At 38.6% G+C, this 24,279-nt stretch overlaps 1 protein-coding gene across 8 annotated transcripts in view; it reads right to left on the bottom strand.

Moving 5' to 3' along the window:
• The window catches only part of ERG (ETS transcription factor ERG), a 204,861-nt gene that overhangs the window by 33,617 nt on the left and 146,965 nt on the right, over window positions 1-24,279 (bottom strand). For 3 of the 8 annotated variants that reach the window (XM_073360751.2, XM_073360699.2, XM_073360714.2), the window contains exons 2-4: window positions 13,131-13,407; window positions 12,364-12,454; window positions 9,592-9,809 (exon numbers count right to left, since the gene is read on the bottom strand). In XM_073360751.2, the coding sequence (XP_073216852.1) occupies window positions 9,592-9,809; window positions 12,364-12,454; window positions 13,131-13,165 (344 nt within the window). In that variant the 5' untranslated portion in view covers window positions 13,166-13,407. Of the gene's footprint in view, window positions 1-9,591; window positions 9,810-12,349; window positions 12,455-13,130; window positions 13,408-24,279 lie in introns of those variants that run through there. The other 5 variants (XM_073360723.2, XM_073360733.2, XM_073360782.2 and 2 more) reach the window with 3 other exon arrangements.

Below are 24,279 nucleotides of genomic sequence, written 5' to 3'. Positions count from 1 at the left end.
GTTGCCTTCAGAAAGTGTGCCCAAGTACAAATGGTGCAGCTTTGCAGTGATTCATTGTGAACTGCAGGCTTGAACTGAAACCTGAGATGTTTTTCTTCACAGCTGCATGTTATTTTTACCCTTTGTAAATATACTTGGTTACACCTGGAATTTACAAAAGCCCCAAAAAGGCTACAATCGTAACAATACTAACCAAGAACAGTTAGCAGAGCTCTTAGTGTTTTGTTAGGTACTGAGCTAATTCAATTCTTAAGTTCTGCTAAATGTTTGTTTTGAAAAAATTTCTCCATAGGCTTTTGGAACTGGGACTATTCCCTTTATTTAGGAACATTTAAAATCAAGATGATTTTATGGGGGAGATTTAGAGCCCATTCCTGCTCTCATTGAAGCCAGTGGGAGTTTTGCCATTCATAGATTCTGATGGAAGCAGAATTGAGTCCATAAATAAATATATGAAGTACAATTTTTATTCTTCATTATTCAAGGAAATATTTATTTGTGACATAAAATACCTATATTGTGTGTAAATGCAAGAGATGACAAATGAAATATAATGTATGTAATTTTGATTATAAACCCATCTCCTTGTAGCATTCTATGATTTGAAAAAACAACCACCTATCTTTCATTTACCAGAGGGAAAAAATAAAACCAACTGTATTATGGAAATATCTGTATAGTGCTTGGTTTGATTAATTTAATAAGAGCCTGGATTATTCCCTCCCCTGGCTATTTGCATGGGAGGGAAAGTCTCACGAGAGTAGAATTCTGAGAATCTCCTTGCAGAGCTTTCTGTCAGAACATCCCATGTGCTGGGAAGCAGGGGGTTTCTCTTCCCTACATTCTATGGCATGAACCATTGGGTTCCATCCCAATGTTTACAGATCCCCAGGCTGCATTACTCGCTCTGCTCCCAGCTCACCCTTCCCCCTCCAAAACCAGGCCCACCTAATTCCTGCTGCAGACTCACATAGTCCACACTCCCTCTTTAGGCTGTCCCAACACCTCAGAGAGCCTTCCACAGGTCTCCTGTCCCACAGAAGGCAGGGGCCATCCACGCAAAGAAGTATCCCTCAGAAAGGCAGGGCCAATAAAAGTCAATTATATATGACCAAAATTACACCATTTGAAGATCAAACTATATTTAGTTTGTTCCAAGCTATACTCAGTTTATTCCCCTCTCTTTGCACAAACGTAAATTCTACTGCGTAGAGGTGCTCAACATTTTTTCAGACAAAAGCATTTTCTTTGAAAAATGGCCTTTTTACAAAGCAATTGTTCCCTACCAGTGTTGATTTTTTGACACTTTTCCCAAAATTTTTCACAACATTTTTAATCAATATTTTTCATTGCAACAGTTATGTAAATTACATGGCCAGTTATGTGTCTAAATCTCACACACATGCATTACTGTGGAAACGTCCACGTCAGCTGCGAATTGCCTTAGCAGATACATTTGAAAAACACTGCTGGGTCCCAACACTGCTTGGGACACCAGGAGCAATCAGGGAACCAAAGCTATTCCCATACTGCCAAAATCTTGCAGAAAGGGTGGAGAAACAGCTAGAAACTTTGCAGACCCCAGAGGCTGGCTCCATTGGCATGAACTACAATTCCTTTGCATGTGAACTGAGACTATGAAGCCAGACTTCAGTAATGATATCAGAAGATCAAACTAGTTGACACAGTACAATTAATGCCATCTATGTTCTTTCCCAGGTCAAGCATAACTGAAGTTATGGGTAATTGGTGTTATATGCGCATAGGTAGGCAAATACTGTGGTTCTTATTCAATTCTTACTTGAGCAAATTCCCACTGAAGTTTGCTGGGTGTGAGCTGCATTTGGCCCATTGAAAGAACACACTCCTATTTTTGCATAGCCTCTTTCTTACAAAAGCTTCATGCCATTCTTTACACATGATTATAATATAACACAGACATGAAAATACCAAAAAATGCATGTAGGTTATAATATGTCCTACCAAGCACTCTGAGCCCATCCTGTCCCACTGAAGTTGATGGGGTTTATGCCACTGAATTTAACAAGAACAGGTTTGCGCCTTGTATAAAAGTGCTTTTCCCTCCTCCATACCTTACTAAACTATTTCCCAGGAAACATCCTTCATGGTAGTTCCCCTGCTGGCACTTTTCAGTGCCCATGGAAAAGAATACCATTAATGGATTCATCCACTATTTACCATTAACTTAGTATTATTCCTCTAAAATGACAACTCTTGGCTCTGCACACTCTCTGGCCAATGCCCTTTGCAGGTGAGCATTTCATACAACTATGCTTGTACACTTTGATTCACTGTGTGTTTGTTTTTTGCTAACCAGGACAAGTCTACCCATTTTTGGAGCGTATCCCAAATAAGAACATGGAACCCAGGGTGTTGTTATAACTGGGTCAAATCAAAGCCTTCTGTTATTTCATATAGCAAAAGGATAAAGCAAACTCCACATATCAACACATACAACCTCATTGACATTCTGCAGGCAAAACAAAAGATGCTAATTTACCAAGATGTATATGCAGCAGCCATACATTTTCAATCAAACAATAACTTTTTGCTAATTGACACAATCTCCCCTCCTCCACCCCTGCCTTTTTCTGGCTATCTCACAATCCACAGCTGCTTCAAGCCTTAAGGCCATCACAGAAAATTAAGGCAGTCAGCATCTAGCTCACTAGAGGCCAGGCAAGCTATAAATATTACCAGCCCTACTCTTTGTGTTCACAGTGCAGGGAAACAGCTGGTTTAAGTTTGACTGCACGTTGTCATTTCTCCATTAGTGCAAACACTTCAATATTTCTTATGTGTGAAGTTGGAGTGAAGAAAGGGAAAGGAGAGGGGGGCACTAACAGCCAAAGCTAAGAAATGATGTTGTGTATATACATAATTTACAATTAGATTACTGCCAGGGAGAATTCTGAAGTCTGATACAGTGTTAGTCAAGCCAAAGCCACAATAACTTCCCAGTTGGCCTATACCTTTCAGGACCCATTTTCTCTTGTTTTTCTTTTATTATTTTTATAGAAACTCTATTATAATGGTAATGGATTACATTTCTCAAATTGTATTTCATTTCAAGAGCTTATAAGCCTGTTGTGTTTGCGGTTTCATAAAATACTAGTGTGTTGGAAGTTGGGGCCCTTCCCAAAACACATATTCCTTCTACTGTGGGCAGGGATCATATAGAAAGCTAGCAATGTACAGAATGCCATGCATACATAGAAATGACATCTTGTATGGAAACCACAATCCCCAGTGTCTGTGGAATGTCTGCTGATTTTAGTGATTAGCATATTTGTGCTGTGAAATTGATGTGCACAAACATGTTAAGTTAAAAAAGATTAACCCATTTTCTTTATCTTAGTAACTTGGTTAGACACCAAAAGCCATGGACTTAACACAGACACTGGTTTTATGGCTCATTACAACAACTTGTAACACACCACACTGCCTCCTACCCTTAACTGACCACTTCAAATCCTTTATACATAACAATCTAACTCCAAATTGCCCACCTCATTTCAACTGATTGCCTCCAGCATGTGTTACCCCTTCTGCTTAACAATCTATCTCAATTTGTATTTACCTCAGACACTCTGCTTCCTTCCCCTCACCTGAAGGAGAGGCCTGTGTAGCTTGAAAGCTTGTAACTTCCACCAACAGATGTTGGTCCAATAAAAGTTATTACCTCACCCACCCTGTCTGTCTCATATCCTTTGACCAAAACTGCAAACATAAAATTCTTTCTTTTGTCGTTAAAGTACTGGTATCTCTTTCTCATTAAACACAGTAGATACTATTTATATTTTATGGATTAAACTGTAAATGTTCAACAACACACTCAGAGTGAGGTGCCGCATGTATTGGTATGAGCCAGCAGGGTTTTACACACTTTAAGGTCCTACAGTTCTCTATTGGCGAAACTGACCCTGGTGCTGAGGGCTACCGCATGGCCTATACATCACTTAAGATTTCAAAATACGGCGTCAGTGAGATTTAAATGCTGCATAGGCCTTATGCTGCACCTCTGACCATGGGTGCATATGACCCAAAAGGGATGATCATGAAGGGGTTTACAGAGCTTTAGTTCAAAATTTTCAGGAGACTGAGATTAAGGTCATAAATCTAAATGTAGGTGCCCATTTTTGAAAATCTCAGTCTAAATTTTCAAAAGTGAAAAATGCAGGCATATTTAGCTACTCTTCTAAATTTTTATCATTTCAGTAACAATTGTCAATCTGAGATACATCTGTTTCATTTTAAAGTAAACCAGTCCTATTGGATTGGAGAGTCAAGTGATTTCTTCACAGTTTGCACCTGCCAGACCAGAACCACATCAACCCTGCTAAGAAGACAGTGTGGTGACATAATTAGCTTCTGAGCTGCATCAACCAGCCAAAACCACACCAAAAACCCTACTTTAAAGATGAGCTGGATAGACCATTTTTTCCCCTCCTTGGCAGTTTGTTTGTGCCAAAACCACAGCCAAATCAGAAACAATACTAAACTGGTGCTTTTCAGAGCAATGAGCTGCTTCATAAAGCAGACAAACACAAAGCTCTCTGTGAAGAAGATACTGAAGTTTCAGTTTTCTCTGTCTGGCCCACAGCCACCAACACCAACCACCCAGTCAGTGGGAATAAAAAGGTATCTGAGTAGGGATATCCAAGACCAAATCCCTTTCCCAGGATTGCAGCTGCCTTATGGAGCCTGCTCAAATAAATAATATTAGATAAGTCATCCCATTAGATAATTCTCTCAGTTTTGTTGTGAAGTGAAATAGGACCTGATCAGCCTGTTGAAGTCAGTGGAAACACTCCCATTGATTTCAGTGGGCTTTGGATCAAGTTTATAGTTTAGTCTGTGCCAAGGTTTTAACCAGAATACTAGTAGAGTGCCAGCAATAAACTACCCAATGATGGAAAGGATGGCGTCAGACACCAGCTGAGTGGCTGTACTTCAGCTATGGAAAAAACATGCCACTGAAAAATGAATGGTATTAAAATTATTTCTGCCAGGTGGATTTTTGTTGTTAATATTTAAGATGGATAAAAAGTATCTAAATAATAAAATTAGATCTACCACCCAGTCAACTTAATCCCAGTTATTCTCTTTCTATCCTTTTTGTATCTAAAGTATCAAACAAATAGCTATTATTCAGAAGATCTTAAAACAAGGTTCTAAGGATGATAAGAATGTAAGGCAAAATACTGGGGACTCTAGATTAAGAGAAGTCTTCCATTGTACAGTATGTGTTCAGACTTGCCAAGATGTTTGAGGCAAATGTATATGTAAGGATTCCCAAAAGAGCCAAGCAAAAAGATGTATAAAAATGACATTTTCAGTTTCAAGTGTTTTTCAAGCAACACTAGAGCACAATTGGTGATATCTGAAAAATAATACTTTGTAAACAATATAGATCTTAATGCCAAATAATTATTTTTGGCATTTGTTTAAAGCAACTAAATCAGCAAAGCTAACTCTGGAAAACTTCTGCTGGGATATCACTACAGCTAACTTTCATAATGCTTTTTAGGAAATCATTACATTTCATAATAGGTGGAATTCATCCCAGCCGTAAGGGTCACAGGAGATACTATACAACACCTAGGCCCCATTTAAAAAAGATAAGCCATTTATCAGGTACCTTAAATCCCTTAAGTAAGAATATAAAGAGGCCACTGAAGAATCAGGGGATTTAAGTGACAGGTTTCAGAGTAACAGCCATGTTAGTCTGTATTCGCAAAAAGAAAAGGAGTACTTGTGGCACCTTAGAGACTAACCAATTTATTTGAGCATAAGCTTTCGTGAGCTACAGCTCACTTCATCGGATGCATACTGTGGAAAATACAGAAGATGTTTGTTTTTATACACACAAATCATGAAAAAATGGGTGTTTATCACTACAAAAGGTTTTCTCTCCCCCCACCTCACTCTCCTGCTGGTAATAGCTTATGTAAAGTGATCACTCTCCTTACAATTTATTTGAGCATAAGCTTTCTTGGTATACAGGGCCTTGTACACAGGGCCATCAACCTATTTTTATGTTTATTATAAATTATGTATTATAATTATAAATAATAAAATGATTTAAAACAAATATATGCAGATTTCCATGAAAATTAATTTATACAGGCCAAAAAACTACATAGAGGATGAAATTTACTCTGGTTCAAATTTCCTTGCTTCATTTGGTTTAAGGTAAGCCCTTAGGGCTACATTTTCTAGTGTTGTGGACTGGGATTTAGTCTTACAAATACTGTTATTGTTAAAGGAAACTGCATATCTAATTCCCTGTGCAACACACTGCAAATAACTCCTTAGTATTACTTTAATGTAGTTTCTTTGGTATTTAACAGTAATAGTTTTGGAAGCCAATTTTTTCTGATATAATCCACAAGTGCCCTTATAACAGGGACCATTTTGTATTGAGGTTGAATGCAGTGTAAGTACAGCAAAGTTGCTGAAGCATTATCAGGGAAAGAAGAGTTAAAGTGGAGTATATTTCTTTTTAGAAAGCATACTTTGTTCTTGTGTTGTTAGAGTGTCTGTACACGCTTAACATTTTATATCCTCATCCAAACGATAGATTATATGGTCAGGAAGCTGTATAATGTCATGAGAAGGAACTTTTCAATGATTGTTCTGCTACACACAGAACAATATGAAACTAACCACATTGTTTGTGCTCCTTTGTAGCATCTTACACTCTTTTTTGCATGCTCTACCTCTCATGCTATACAGACCCAGTCTCCCTTTTGGAGATATAATTATTAGAGGATATTCTGAAGATCCCAGATGAACCACTTAAGAAACATAATCCATAAATAAATAAGCACATTATATACATATACAATCTTATTCTCACATACACTACAGATTTACACTGATCTGGTAAAGTGGCCTTTAAGTGGGTGTAACTGTAACTAGATCAGTGTAAAGGGCTTCCATGTAAATGAGAAACAGAACCATGCACTCCATCTACTATGTGCATTTTTTTTTTTTTTTTTGGTATTTATTTGGATTACTTTTAAGAACTGGATAATTAAAATAAGGAAACAAACCTCTGGGCTACAAATCAATGTGGAGAGAAAAGACATCTGCAAAAGAGTAAGCCCTGGTCTACACTACATGTAGGATTCCCAAAAGAGCCACGACATAACTACATTGCTCAGTGGTGTGGAAAATCCACTTCCCACAGCCCCCATTGGCCAGGAGCGGTGAACCGCGGCCAGTGGGAGTTGCGATCAGCTGAACCTGTGGACAAGGCATGTAAACAAACCGGCCTGGCCCGCCAGGGGGCTTATCCTGGAGGGCCGCGTGCCAAAGGTTGCAGATCCCTGATCTAAGTAAAGCGGACATGATTTTCAGAGGTGCTGCTTTCTACCTTATCTGTTAGAGAATCTCTTTTGCAGTTATGCAGTGATATGACAAAACAACATGTAGCTGGTTTTCTCTCATTTCTTTCAAGCATCCCAAAATCTGCGGGAATTCTAATGCAGAATTGTGGTTTGGCCCATCATAGAAATGGAACTAACTGCAAAATTCAGATGGACTCACATTATCCAGATTCTTTCTCACTGTGGGAGTGTTTGAAGCTAAGATTTTGCAGCCCTAGTTATTAATAATACCACAGACAATTACAACAAATCTAAATAATCTAAATAATAATAATAATGCTATTTGTTTACTCTTGAGCATTTCACTGAGCTTGGCCAGAGAAACTATAACCACCAATGCTCATAAAGAATCTACTAAAACTAATGGGGAATATTTAACTGTAATATTTGGGAGGAGGAAAAACTGCTTATTTTTTTAATTGACAAAAACATTTACATTCTTATGTATGAATAAACCTTTTTAATACACAAAACTAGAAATTTGTCTCTAAATGATTGGACTTACAAGAAGATTACATATAGTTACCATTGTATAACTTATATTTCAGTTAATTGTTTGTTAATTTCTGTTACACAATTTTTTGACAATTTAGTGGAAATTCAGATTTGATCTGAGGCAACTTTTCTCCCCAGTTTTGAAAATGTATTTTATTACATTAATGATACACAATTTATTGTACAGAATTCCCCCCTGAGTATCCATGGCTGCTGGACTGCTTCACCATACCTATGGCACTGATGTCTGGCAGTGCAGCAAATATGACCAGAACCACAGTACATGTGACCTTTTGGAGGTGCGGGGGGGAAAGAATGTTTTGTTTTTCGTTTTAGATTTTGTTTTTTGTTTTGAATAATTTGAGTGTAGGAGATCAGATTAATGTGTGAATAAATGCAGGTGCTTTTTTACAAGGTGATGGGAATTTGTACCCTCTATTTATACACAGCTAGCAATTTTGCATAAACTGTTTCTGGAGTGAGGCACTTTAAACATGAGGCCTCAGGTCACCCCGTGCAGTTTCATGGGAACGGGAGTAAAGATCAACAGCTCACTCTGCTTGTCATTATAAGGACTTGCTTCTTGCATTGTCCTGTTACATTTCTGGCAGAGACAGCAGCTCAAACACCCAGTTATTTGTTACCACCATTTTCTCATAACAAGATCAGGTCCAGATCACAAACCCAAGAAAACTCTTCCAGGGCCCCTTTTGGCCCAATGTAACCTTTTAAAAATAACACAAAGACATTTTTAGCTAGCCTGATTAAAATAAGATACTACCTGTAATAATTTAACCACAAAAATATACTGGATGAGACACTTACCAATACAGCTGGACAAAACTATTCACTGGAAATAATTAGCCTGTTTTCAAATGTGGCTTGCAAAATAGTCTTTCGAAGTCCAATCAGCCAATCATAACTTTTAATTTAACTACAGTGACTTTAATTGGATGAGGACAACAACAGGTGGCTTTTTGGTGGGACACCTACTCCTTTTTTTGCACAGGAGTGGCTTTGTAAATAAAGTCTAAGGGGGTAGCAGTGTTAGTCTGTATCCACAAAAACAACAAGGAGACTGGTGGCACCTTAAAGACTAACAGATTTATTTGAGCATAAACTTTTGTGGGTAAAAACCTCACAGGTGCATCTGAAGAAGTGGGGTTTTTACCCACGAAAGCTTATGCTCAAATAAATCTGTTAGTCTTTAAGGTGCCACCGGACTCCTTGTTGTTTTTGTAAATAAAATCCTTTTTCCCAAAATCCCATGATGAAAAATTATATGAAACACATGGGCAAAACACTCTCCAATTTAGTACAGCTCTATTTATCAGATAATAAAAGTTCTTAAAGGTATATTCTCCCACTAAGTCCCTTTAGTGTCTCAAAAGACACTTAGTAAATACATTGTATCAGATAGATTTGCTACATCTACCATCACAATACTATGAATAAAACTCGAGTCAGTAAAACAGCAAAAACTACACAATCCTCACATTGTTGTGATGTCTTTTCCCCTAAATCCTATTTTTGACATGGATTGATATTTCCACATTATATTGGTGGAAGATACTAGGAGCTCAGATCCTACAGTGGTAAGGCCATATAAGTACCTTGACAGGTAAGATACACATAGTAGTAAAGCATCATTGCTAGTAATTTTAAACTCTGGCCTCATTACCTTGAGCCATTAATCTGATTTGGGTTACATTCCATCTTGATGGTGACTCTGGCTGGTGGTTGTGATAACCAGTCTTGCTGGGGGACACGTGGACTCATCTTTGACGTCTGCCCATATTCGCTGGAAGAGGAGGCAGTCATCTCTGTCTTAGTAAGGTGTGGTGTTCCGTAGGCACACTCAAACAAGGACTGGTCTTCGCTCACTACTGATAATGCTTCCTGAAAACCAAAGCAGAGATATCAACATGACACTGTGTCAGAGAAGTCATACAGATACTATAAAATCCCTTAACAGAATGAGATAGGTCTCAAAAGTCTTGTGGGGTATATACATTAATTGTTTGTCTGCATGCTTATTATTATTTATTAGTTTTACAGTAGCAGGTATAGGCCAGGGTCCTATTGTGCAAAGCACTGTACAAATCTATAACAAAAAGACAGTACCTGCCCAGAGAACTTACCTATTTGACGTTTCCAATCAGGAACTAAAATGCGCCATGTCCAAGGCTTTATTAAGAGTTCAGAAAAGATGACAGAAAGCTAATGACTAAATAGAACACTGCAGGAGTAGCACTGAACTTAAATCTTTTACTTCTAAGGCTTGAACTTAGAGGCCAGATTCTCAGATGGTGTAAACTGACATACTGTGCACTGACTTCAACAACTTTACACCAAATTATGATCTGGTCCTTGAAACTTCTACTCTTGGAATCCTGGTGTCTTCGTATCCTGGCATTCTCATATACCATGAATGGACTGGATGGCTTAGGGGATGTGTAATGGAATACTGAGCCTTTATCTGTACAATAGGTCATTAGATCACCTCTGTCCCAGATTAAGTGACCAAAAGTCATTACTGTCTGCTCTGGAGGTCTTTCTGAAACGAGTAATGGTCTCTATTCAGTTGCTATAAAGAATTTTTGACATCAGAAAAGCTATCACCACAATTGACAATTTTTTTGGTCTCAGTAGAGTGGCCAAGGATTGGAGACGCCTGGAGAATATACTACATTGTTGCCCTCAAGGTGCTTTCTAGGTAATGATTCAGGCACTGTGATGGGACGAGTGTGGTGGGGAAACATGCTCTGCCACTGTGCTTTTTGGTAGAGAAACAGAGAAGTTCAGTCTCCTGAGTTGTTTAACTAGCCTCTTTAACCAACACTGAATTAATTAAACCTTTAACACATTTAAAATAAAGAAACTAAAAAGCCATCTTTGGAGAAAGAAATAATGAGTACTATGCATTAACTCCCCCTGTAAGATGAATAAGGTTTGGTTTTGCTGACTCCTTGGGAGTTTCTCTTCATTCTTGCCTATAGAATTAGGACCAATTTCTTTCCTAGATAATATAGTGATGGAAAGAAGAGATATAGCTGGCTCCAACCTCTGTTTCAGGGATCCTGCTCTTCCTATGAGTAGAAACAAAATGCAAGCCAGCCTAGCACTTGTTGCTGGCTGCAGAATGGGTGCTAACCAGCTGGTGGGCTGGACACCACCCCTAAACCACAAACCATACCACCTTGAAGATGTGGCATGTTGACCACCCCCTTCGCCATCTCTCTCTCTCAGAATGCTTCCTCAAGCAGTGTGTATAGATTCTACTTTGCTGCATGTGTGGGAAGAGGTTCTCTACAGTCTCTTCCCCCATTGTGATGACAGCATGGTTACTGCACCTTTATGGCCCACAACGTTCTGGGTGGCAGAGTTCAAAAGATTTGTCATTTTGAAGGCAGCTGCAGCTCTGGTAAGTTGGAGACTGAACCCGACAATGAAGCAGTGCTGCATGTAGCTTATAAGCAAAGACCGTCTCTCTTACTGAGCCATTGCAGCTAATGTGGTTACTTTATTTCTTCTTGTTGCTATTATGAACTAATTAAAGTCACTGTAGCTCGGTTAGAGGGCATAATTGGCTGACAAGACTTTGGGGGACATAATACCAAAAACTTTGTGCACCCATACAGCCCAGGGCAGGTTTGGACCCTTTAGTGCCAAATTCTGCTCTGGCTGATACAGAACTGAAGAGCACAGATACTGCCCAGTGAGTCCTTTGCCCCAGGGATCAATGGCAGGTTAGCCCAGGATTCTAGACAGAGATCCAAGGTACCAAATGGAGGTGATTGCTAGGCTGATCCTTTGGACATTGAGCAACACACAACCCCAGCTGAAAGCAGCATATGAGCTACCCAGCTAGCAGTACCCGGCCGATGGGAGTGTGTAGCTGGTGCTCGGCGTGGTGGCAGCATGCGGAGCACCGTGCCCCCCAGCCTAGGAGCCGGATCTGCTGGCTGCTTCTGTGGCGCAGTGTGGAGCCAGGAAATGTAGGGACTAGCCTGCCTTAGCTCTGCAGCACTGCCAACCGGACTTTTAATGGCCTGGTTGGCAGTGCTGACTGGAGCTGCCAGGGTTCCTTTCTGACCCAGCGTTCCGGTCGAAAATTGGACACCTGGTCACTCTAATTTCTGTTGGGAAAGTCTGTGGAGGGCTCCTGCCTACATGCTGTTCCTGGAGTGTGGGTTATCTGCTGGAGCCTTCTGCCCTCAAAGCCTGGCTCCACAGGGGTTGGGCCTGAGGGAGAGCTCGGGGGAAAGGGTTGCGATCCCTTGATGCTGGCTGCTGAGTCAGTTACTAAATTAGCTAGGGATCCTTAAATCCAAGTTTTTTATTTTCATATAACAAGATTTAAAGTAATAAAGTTACTCAGGAGGAAAAATATTTTGTTTTACAAAGTTCTGAGTAATTTTCCATGAAAATATACACACCCCTGACCACGTACCCGCAGCACTGAATGGACTGACATCCAGTGTCTGAGACGGTTTTCTACCCGCTTCTTTCTCCTCTGCTCCACTGAGGAGTCAGTACAGGGACTAAATAAGAATAACACATTATGTAATGTTAACTTTGGCAATACTGATTACCATAAATATGTATAAGAAAGTGTGAATTATACAAGAGAAAGCAGAAGCAAAATTGCAAATATGGCAAGCCAAGATGTTGTTATATGTTGCTTACAGATTAAGCTATCTTCAGAAGTGGCATCAAAATGTCACTCGTTGATTTTATTTACTTAATCTCCCACCCACAATTGAATAAAAAACATGATTTATTCAGCATTAAAACAAAACCTGGCTCTAAATCACATAAATTAAGACAATTTTGGACTAACTATAGAAAACAAATGGAGATGGTAAAGATGAGATTTACTAAATTTGCATATATTGGGATAAATAACTGCAACACAATAGTATCTGCCTCACATCTTAATTATTTTCAATATGCTACCAATGCACAATCTAACACATTATATCACACAAAGGAAAAAAAAGTACACGTATTTCAACTTTGTGTGCAGGTTATACTGACCACTGGAAAGAATATGCCAATTAGTTAGGATTACAGTGGATAATTGAGAGACTGTGACAAAAAAACAAACAAACCAAAAAAACCCAACCCACAAACAAACCCAGGAGACTGAGTCTAGCTTCATATGTCAAGAAAATATTCAATTATAGATGATTTCAAAAGAAAACATGCACAACTCACTATAGGCAATGTGGGAATATCTGTGCTTCTGTCATCGTCTGAGACTGGCTGCTGGGGTACCTGATGTGGAGGGCTTAGTGGCAGAGTGAGCTCTCTGTTACAACTATTCAGCCTTTACTGGCTCCCTTGATGTTTTCCTATTGAGCCCTGGGTGACACCACATGCCTCCTCTCTCCATTGGGAAGGATGTAGGGACACAGGGTGGACAACAGAGTCAGTCTTATTTCATCTCTGAGCCAGAATAAGTTGCACGGGTTGACAAAGCATTTCCATGAGTCTGTGGAGTCAACATATGTAAAAGCATGACCTAAAACAGACTATCCTTACTTCCTCCATGACTCATCATCCTTCTCCAGCACATCAATGGGGCCAGGATTTCACCCCAGAGGTCGATGGGAGTTTTGCCACTGACTTCAGTGGGGCTTGGATTTCACCTCTGGAAATATGCAATATGCTTAACTGCCATTCCACAACTCCTCCCGTCTGCCAGGATTCATGCAATCATACTTTCTGCCATCTGCTTCTTTTCAAACTACAGTGGCTGCAATTGAAATTTCATGATGTGTCAACAGCTACCACACACTTATATCTGAGACTACCACAGCTTTTCCCTGTATTTTAAGTAGAAGATACCTGTGGTACATGTATGGGCACTGTGTGGTGAGAATTGGCAAATACTGACTTTTTAATGGCGTTTGTTGTAAGCTAAATCCCTGTGGTGGTTTGAGCAATTAATGGCCAAAGGCACTTCAGCATTTAGCCAATCCTCAGATACTGCACAGACGAAGCAATACCTAACAATTTAAGGATGGTTCACAATAATAAGAGAGACAGCCTCATATTAAAGACTAATATTCATATTGTAGAAAATACAAAAATTATATTAAGAAATATGGAAATTGTCTCTTGATTACATAAAATCTTCTGATTCAACAAGCAATATGGTATATAAAACCAGACAGTAAATAGCCTTCATCTGTTCCTCCTATACTTCTGCCCATACTATTTATCCTTGATTTCTCTCTGTTGACTAAGATGGTGATCCTGAATTTTCATGTTTCTCCATTTTTAAAAAGCTCTATAAATGACTAAATAATAGTAATTAAAAACATTATTCACTAATTCTTTCCTTGTCAAAGAGGTTATTTGGGAACGGACTTTTTATTATTTAATCAGCTCTAAATTGCAATGAGTAAAAATGACTTTCATATGCCATTCACCTCAGTCTTGAAGGCTAGGAAAGGAATACTCTAACTGCAATTTCTCATATTTGATGCAACATACTTTGTCATTATTTTGCAAATACAAATGTAAAGTAAAAAACTTTAAAAGTTTAAATGTAAAAAATTCACTGCAGATTAGACTGTGCAACCTTGATTATATTGGTGAGCATTTACTCACAGAAGTAGCCCTATGTACTCAGCAATGTGAATAACAGTTGCATGATCTAGCCTTACATGTATTAATAGTGTAACTGATCAACAAAATGTAATTTTGAATATGAATGTCAGTTATATTTCTATTAACTATTTTCATTGCTCAATTTTATGCTCATTTTTTTCACACCCATATGTTGTTACCCAACCAGTTTAGCATCTTCAAGTAGGTCAGTGGGTAAAGCAAAGTAAATATTAATATATTCATAAACAGACCCATTAATAGACTTCCTTTAAACTTGCCAAGTTTTGTACCCTTATGGGAACAGATACTGTAATGGATGGATCATCTTCCTGGATTTCATGACACCTCAGAAGTTAAAGCTCTCAATTCCAGTAACTAGTGGTTGACATGACACGGCATGAAGAGACACACGCTACCATGGCAGACAAGAAAGATTATTCACATATGTGCATGAAATATAATGCTTTGATAAATTATGAAAAATAAAATTCATATTAGACAAATATTTTCAATTTGGGGGGCATAAAGTCCTATGAGAGTATCACCAGCACAAAAGAAAATACATTTTTCACAGAGAGATTTTTTTTTCCGCCAACTCCACAATACTTGGCTTTTTGCTTCTCCCTTGGACTTTTTGTTCTAGTGATAAAAGCACTAAATGTCTTTTTGTATTTGGGTTTGGTTTATACTTTGCTGACAAGTGAAAAAGACAGAATAACAGACTGACAAATAACTAGAACAATAGATACAGTAATGCCTTTAAAATAGGATAAAATAATTAGGACAAAGATGTTTATTTAATCAAATGCATAATTACTTGGCCTGGAAAGCAGAATATAAAGGAAACATGACTGAGATGCTCAACGTTATGAAGGGTATATACAAACTGATCAATTCCTTCTTTTACTCCAATCTCAGAAATTGAGGACACAGGGAAAGATTTTTTTTAAACCAGTAAAATTGAAAACCAATAGAAGAATATACTTCTTAATGTAGCATACCATTAACCAGTGTAATCTACTAATGCAGGAGATTACTGAAAAATATACTGTAGCAGGATGTTAAATGAATTTGGATAATGCTATGAAATAATGGTATTATCTTTATACCAGGTACAGAACATACCCCTCTTTGTCTGAGACTCATTTATGCAGTCTGCTCCCATATCATCATATGGTAGACTGTTCAACATTCCAATAACATACTAAGGGCCCAGTCCAACTCGTATTGAAGTCAGCTGTAGACTTTCCATTCACTTCGATAAGAGTTGGATCAGACATAAGAAAAGGAATTCTTAATATTTAGCTTCACTCTTTCCTCCCATTTTTTCCAAATATGGCCATGATTTGGACCCTCTTTATTACAGGTAGAACAGATATCCTAGATCTTTTTTGGCCCCTTTAGCTACCTGAAATCTGTAAGGAGATGATTTCTCATTCTCCTTATGTCCCAGAAGAAACATATTAAATCTTTTGAGCCTTTTCTTGCAACACAGACCTCCAGAACCACAAAATGAATTTGTTGCCCTCCACTATACTTTTTCTATAACCTGGTCATAATTTCTTAAAGTATATCAGCAAAATGTAAATAATATTCCAAGTGCAGCCTTTTTTAGCCCCTTAAATATAGGAACTGATTGCTTTTAAATGTATTGACTTAAATACATAAACTTTTTGTGGCCCTATTTTCATGATATTCCTCACCATCACTATTAGTTCCTTTTCCCCTCATCTAACTTGAATCCATATTATAATGCTTACTTACCTGGATATTCTCAGATGCAACAGCTTGTATTTCCCAATATTGGAAATCATGTTCTAGACATTTCCCATTTCCCTTGCTTATCTAAACACTACAGTTGGTCGGAAAATGGAATTTCTGTTTTGCAGGAAACTCTGACATTTCAAAAAAAAATTTTTTTTTTATTCTGAATCAGAACAAATAGTTGAAATTTTTTTTCACAAAATGGAAATTCTGAAAAAGTGACTGAGAGATCTAAATTTTTCATTCCAATAATGTCAAAATAAAACATATATATAATATGAAATATATAAGAAAATAGAAGACAATAGAAAATATTAAATATCAAACAATATACAAATATAATATAGTATTAAAATTAGTATTTTAATATAATGTAAAATTCTAAACTAAATGAATCAAAATAATAAAATAAATATGAAATATTTCATCTATGAAAACCAAACATTTTGTCACTATCAACATGAAAAAATTTAAATGATTTGATTTGACATTTTCCCAATGAAAATGTCACCATTGACATGATCCGGAGAAATGTTTCAATTTTGACAAACTGCATTTTTCGATGGAAGACTGTTCTGTCAAAAATTTCTTGACCAGCTCTGCTAAATACTTCCTATTATTCCACTCTTCACTATACTAATCTTCTTACTTACATTTTACAACATCTGAAGATTTGGACAAATGTTTCCACAGCTCCATTTTTCATGTACTAATGAACATGTTAAATAGGCTTTGTCCCTGCACTTCACCTTATGAAACCCCATGTTTGCATCTTCTCTCCATTCCCCCATCCATCTGCCTATCTAGTAGAATTTATAGATGGTTTAGGTACAATAGTGATAAATGATGTATATGAATTCAAAAACATACAGATGTATGTGAAGAGTCATGGGATGTATGTGAAAAGTCAGTTCTCCTTCTTGCTTGAATGTTTAAAAGGATCTAAAAAGGAGCCTTCCAAACCTTTCCAAAAGAAGCGTCATGTTCAAGAGCCAGGTAGCAATAATATATTTCTACCCAGTCACTCTCTATCTTCCCCATTTTTGCGGGTGGGAGCGAGGTAAAAATGCAGTGAAAATGAAAATGTTTTCAAGTGTTGGGGCAGATGCTCAGCTACTGTAAATTAGTATTACTCCACTGATTTCAACGGAGTTACATCCATTTAACCTGGCTGAGTATCTGGCCCACAATGAGTTAAATATCATTTTTCTGAATCAAGAGTCATTGCATGGAATTGTGGTCATAAAAATGAGTCAAACAAAGATCAGCCCATGCTAGGATACGAGCACACGGTACAGACTAATATAACCATTTTAGGTGATTTTTAGCAAAGCTTTCAGAAATTCATCACTCCATCTTGCTACTTTTATTGTGTTCTTTTACATACGTTCTTTTTTTAAAAGTTTATTACACAGCTTTAGGAAGTAGTTCCCTGGGTAGTAAAGCTTCATCTCAATCAGGCTAAAGAATGTCATTTCTACATTGCAACAGATACCATAGGAGGGGCCAGTGGCCAAACAGTCAATGATAGCTCACAGGACATTGGGCAATCTTTCAGGCTGACAACTCCACACTATTCAGGTCTGAAACATGCAACACAGGGTGCTGGAATAGAGCCCTATGCGGGACTATATTTTTAATCCAACTTCTGTCCCGACCTGCAGTACCCATTCCCACTCACTACCGCATTGTTTCTTGCATTTTTATCTTGCTCCCACCCGCAAAAATCTTAGATCCTGCAAATCCCACGAGAGAGAGAGAGAGAGATTCCCCCATGCTGCTTTAAAACCAAACCAAACCACACCACACCAAAAAGGTTGGTTAATATATTACATATATAAATTTTACCACTAAAAGAAAACAAATCTTGCTTAAACCACGTAAAAATACTTTAACTCCTGTTATAATAGACATCAAATCTCTTTCTAGCTCTCACTTAAATGTAAGTATTAAAACCTTTATTTAAAAAAAAAGAAAAAGAAAAATTGCTTTACATTGCTGAAATTACATTTATGACAAACTGACGAGAGTTTTAGTGTTTTCCTGCAATTTCCCACAGTCTGTTTTTTTTGCCCACCCAATCCTGCCCACAACATTTTACCCGCTCCCTGTATTATGGCAGCGGGTCCTGTGGGATCCCAGTCCTGCTGCAGGGCTCTACACATGCTGAAGGCATTTCAGCCTAAACTTGCAGCCTAGTTTACAGCCAAATCTTTGAGCCTTGAATTCATTGCATAAGGCAATAGTAAGTGAAACGAAAGTCTAATGATTAATGCTGAAACCTTGCTACAGCTTATTAGATCATGCCATTCTTACAACTCTATTCTGACCATCCTCAAAAGAAGCATCATCAACAGATACACAATAGTCTGTGAGGAATATGTTGGAAAAAGTTACAACCTCAAATACAGCCACCTGCTTCAGGAGCTGCAGCACACATCTGGAATGTGTTTTACCCATACGCCTCTGAGACTTGGAATCATTTGAGCAGACTGAAATCCACAGATTATATTCATGAGAGTGTTCAGGAACAACAAAAAGCCTTGGCTAGTACAAGATAGGAAAGACAGGTGTCGTCCTCACCTCCACCCATGAGAATCTTATTTCCAGTTCAGTTAACATCCTCCATCTATCTGAAAAGGGCACTTGGGAAGCCAGTGGTAATCCAAGTAAAGGCCTGGTGCTGCCACTTATCTAATATCTTGACCTCTTGCTGGGAAAAATACAAAGGATATTTTGAAAGCAAGGGAGAGACACTGCTACAGTCCCACTTGTAAATAATAATAATGAAAATAATAAAATCCAATCCTAAATCAAAACAAGTTTATGAAATTTAAGGCCAGATTTATCTAAGAGAAAAAGCCCTGGGTAGGTGAGATCTGATCCTGCAGCCCTTATTATGTGAGTCATTCTCTTGACTTCACTGGAACTCAGATTGTGGATAAGGACTGAAAGACTAAACTAAGGCCTGGGCTTCACTATGGGGAAGTTCAAATTAAGATACACAACTTCCGCTACGCTATTCGCATAGCTGAAGTCAAAGTATCTTAGTTCAAGTTCCCTGGTCGTCCTCATGGCGGCGAGTCAACTGCAGCGGCTGCCCCGTCAACTCCACTTCCTCCTCCTGCTGAGGTGGAGAACAGCTGTCGATTTGGGGATCAATTTATCACGTCTAGATGAGATGCGATAAATTGATCCCCAATAGATCGATCACTACCCACCAAACCGGTGGATAGTGAAGACGTAAGTATTAAAAGGTTTTATATTTTGTATTGTAATGAAAATATTGTTTTTCTAATTACTAGAAATGCACAAAGCTTCAGTATAAATTATCAGATAATTTTATTGTATAGAATATCATTTCCAGAACATCCACAAGCCTCTATAGCTCTCAAAAGTTCTTTATAAAGAAAGACAATTATCATTTATACCCATTTTAGAGATGGGGAAACTGAGGTATAGTGACCAAGAATCTGGGACTAGATGCTAGGTCTTTCTGACTCCTAGCTTAGCACCCTCTATTGGGCCATTCCTTTCTCCAGTGCATAGAGACAACAATATAACATCCAGGAGATTTGTGGACAAATCATCTCCATAGATCAGAAAGTCTAAATGATTGCCTGACTTAAAGACCTCCTTTTTCACAATGCAGTGTTCCACAAACCATCTGAGAATAATTTTAAGTAACATACACATTTTTAAAAACTAAGGTCCCAAACAAGAATTAAATGATGGAAATAGAGAAACCATTTCACTCATGCCATGTTCATCATACAACATAAACATTGTCTCATAAACACAGTGTACGGCGTTGTTATGCTTTCTTATAAGATTATACAGCAGTCTTGTTCAGCTTCAAAGATTAAAGCCCCAGTCCTACAACTGGCTTGGTATAGGCAGACACCTGTAGAGCCCAACTGATCTCTTAGCATGATTTCAATAGGGTGCCCAAGGGAACAGGGTTCTGCTCACACAGAGCAAGTGGCAGGATCATGGCACAAGGCATTACATTAGGTCTCTGATAGGGAGCTGACCTCAGAATTCACAAGACTGGGGAATAGGCATCCCATGATAAAACAAGACGTTCTTCCACCTAGGCACAGGTGGATCTAGTGCCTTCATTTCTTCCACGCAAACAGCAAGATCTACTGGTCAATCCTTAATGGCTCAGATGAGCTCTAACCTTCATGTATTAATTGGCCACTTTGCTATTCAAGCAAGTGGCACATTGTGGCTTGTGACTGGTTCAACCTTCCAGTAGCATCATCATTATCTTACTACATAAAATCTCTAAAGTGGGCAAAGGTTTATGGCCTCGTGCACTGATGTCTATGAGCATAAACATGTTTCCTATACAAAAACAAATTGCTGATTATTGAGCTGTTCTGGCCAAATATCAATGAAATGACAATGGCTGAGTATTCAGATGATGCCTGCTCATCTAATTACATGATATTTCAAGAATAAGAACTAAAAAATATAGAATACAGCAGAGGAATAAGGGGCAGGTCTTATCTTATTACCATGGATTATAATAGTTATAAAGATACTAAATGGAAAAATTAAAAACACACACCTCAGATACTGAAAAGAAAAATTAGAGAGATTTTCAAAGGCAAAATGAGAATTAGATACCCAACTCCCATGACTTCCAATGTGAGTTAGGCACCTCACATGTTTTAAATCTCTCCTTTAAGGAGCAGAAAGCCTAAAATCAACATAGTTAGACTGGTTCAAATCTGGAGTAACACAATGATCAATCAGGCCCAGAATATTTATTGCTAAACAATTAGGTCCACACAAACTCGAGTGCCAAAAAATACAGTTGTATTCTTCAGTAGTCCCGTTGTATGTGTAATATTAAAGAATATCTCACTTTGAATGTTTATTTTAGTACTTCCATACTGTAAAACACTGTAACACTGAGGCATGTAGGGCTATTTCTTTAAGCGATTTAAACAGATTCCGATATTCCTTTTCATTCTGATATTTTTCTCAGCTATAAACTTTGAAAGCCATCAAACTATTTTACCCTTCAGTTTTGTTGATAACTTTTGGGACTCAAAAAAAGCTGAAGAACTGAGAGTACTTGGATCAAAAATTCCTTTTAATCTGTCGGACCAGTGCCAGCACGCTGCCTCTCCCGCACTACTCCAGCATTGGACCTTATCAATCTGAAAGAGCAGCCAGCCTTCTACTTTGTTAAAAAGTACAAACATCTGTTTTTGTCTCAGTCTTCTTTCAAGCAAAGATTCGTTTGGCAAAATGGGTGGCAGGTTTTAAAGTGGGCCACAGCCCAAAAGGAAATGAGCTGAGGCTGCATGCCGCACTTGCTAAGAACTTTTCTTGCTATTAGATCAAAATGATATTGTGAAATTTAGTCTCTTGGCCAAAATAGCTGCACTACCCTATACACAGATATCATTCTAGTCTTACAATCCTATTCTTTCTGAGCGTCTATACTGCATCGTTGGAAACAACAGGTAGCTTCAACAACCTAAATATCATGTCTTGAAGAACTGTGTTTTATCAAAGCTACTCATCTCAATATGGAATTACAGTTTGTATGTGAATGCAGTTTGAGGCCTTGTGTTTTTGAATTTGCAATTTATTTACCCAGGAAATCTCAAAACAAAGACATCATGTGATTTCTTTTATCTTATTTAAGATTCCAGTGAAGCTGATTAAGCGAGGAGGGGTTCCAGAGACATGCTCAAAGTTACATAAGATTGCAAACATTAACAACTGTTCTTCCCACCACTTAACCATAACCTACGACCACTTATTATATCCACAATGGGTGGGACCCACAAAGGGACTTAGGGGCTGCAATGCTGAGCATCATGGTGCCTACTTGTAGGTGACTAGAAAATCACAGGAACAACATTGTGATCCACAAAGCCTGAGTTAGGTGCGTAGGGTCACTATACAGTAAATGAGGAAAGATAGGTGCCTTAGAACGTGATCTGCAAAAGCCAGTATGCTAGGTGGGGGCTGCCTAAGGTAGCCAATGATAGATGTTGATGAGAGGGGTGTGAGCTAAGCCCTGCCCCTCTCTCAGAGATATGTTTCTAAGTGTGGGCTGCAGCGAGGTGCCTAGCTCTGCTTAGTGATACACAAATGGAAACCAGCTTGGAGTCAGGCAGGTTAGGTGCCTCAGCAGTTTCTTGTAGGAATGGGTTAGATGCCTGCCTCACGCTGCACAAAATGGCCAGAGGAGGCATAGGTGGCGGTGCCTACCTTATAACTTTTAGCCTAATGACTATTTAGGTATTTATCCAAAGTGAAACAGTCATTAGGCCAGAGAGAGAGAATGACTCTGTAGTCCAGTAGTTAGGGCACCCATCTGAGAGATGGGAGATCTGGGGGCCAATCCCCCTTAGTGCAATCACTCTTTCATTATTTATGGAACAGCTTCAACAGGGGAAATGGAGAGAGCCCTGGAACAGATCATCTCATAGCTTAGTGGTTAGAGCACCTGCCTGAGAGAAGGAAGACCCAGGTTCAAATTCTTTCTCCCCTTCGGGCACAGAGGGGAGGAATTGAACCTGGTCTCCCCCATCCCTGGGGAGCGAGGTGAGCACCTCCCTCTGTGGTCAAATTTTGAATTGGACTGGATCTGGTAAGGGGCCTCTGAGCATGCCTCCTGGATTGGGGATCCTTAGGCGGCTGTCTATTTTCCCCAGTTCATGACCATTCTGGGGCTTAGGTTGGAGATGTGTGTCCAGACACCTAGAGGGAGACAGCAGTGCACTTGCCCGGGGCAGAAACACAGATGCCAAGGGAAATTTTACCCTGAAAAATTAGGCGCCGAGTGAATTTAGGCACATACAAGGTTTGGTGGGAGTTTTGTGGATTGCAATGGAGCTACAGCTGGGACACAGGTACCATCCTAGACCAGCAATGGGGGAATCACACACAACACCTGCAAAGGAGGTGTAGAAATGGCCCTGAAGCATTCTCTAAAACCAGAATGAATTTTTTAAGTGGGCCCACTGTATATGTGCAATATGACTGCCTGTCATGATAGCTTTTACAGTATATAGCCTAACATGCCCTCTCACAATAGTTTGTAATCAGTATCTTAATTTGTACTTAAGGACATTTTAACTTTGTCTTTGGCTCTGATCAAATGAATATCAAGTCCAATGCTATAACAGTAAAGACCTGATTCAGCCACAAACACAATTAAGTCCCAATAGGACTTCAGCACATGCATCAAGTCAAACAAATGCTTAATAGTTCTGTGGGTATAGATTTATGCATGTGTTTAACTTTAAGCAATACTTTGTTGAATCAGGGCCTCAGTTCAGTACAAACATTTTTTTTAAATGTAACCAGAGTACAGTTAGAGGGTTATCTAAAGGATACAACTGGGTGAGATCAGGTATTACATATATGACTAATTAAAGAGATCTGGCTTGTAATATATTGTAGCATACATGTAAAAGAAAGAAAATGTAGGTGTAGATGATCACTGCACCAAGAAATGGATACGAGTAAACCTCAGCAAGCTGTGCATATTTGTATCCATAGCAGATGTAGACAAGCATAGATTAGTTGAGCTTCTGATGCTTGATATAGTCAGTTCAATTCGAAGAATTGTCTGCAATTCTGCTTCAGAACGTCTTACCATTGCACCATCACTAACCTCTACAGTCAACAGAAATGCCCAGAGCATTTAGATATTTATATTAGAGTAGGGAACATTAATGGTGCTTCTTCCCCCCCCCAACCCCCCACAACTCCGGGCACAATGGAGACATTAGAAATGTAGTAAAACTAGATGACTAATAGTCATTTGTATGTGAAATGAAGCAGTATTCATACAAAGCTTAAGATACTTCAAAAGAAAATACTCTGATTTGTTTATCTTCCACTTGTTTTTATAAATGCCACAGAAAATATTGCATGTTATACATTAAAACATACATCTGGGAGGAATGCAATCAGTTGCTCTTTTATTGTTTCCCCAAACAAACCC

This window comes from Lepidochelys kempii, chromosome 1 (assembly GCF_965140285.1).
Source record: "Lepidochelys kempii isolate rLepKem1 chromosome 1, rLepKem1.hap1, whole genome shotgun sequence".
NCBI lineage: Eukaryota > Metazoa > Chordata > Testudines > Cheloniidae > Lepidochelys > Lepidochelys kempii.
This window is presented reverse-complemented; position numbering and strand designations above follow the sequence as displayed.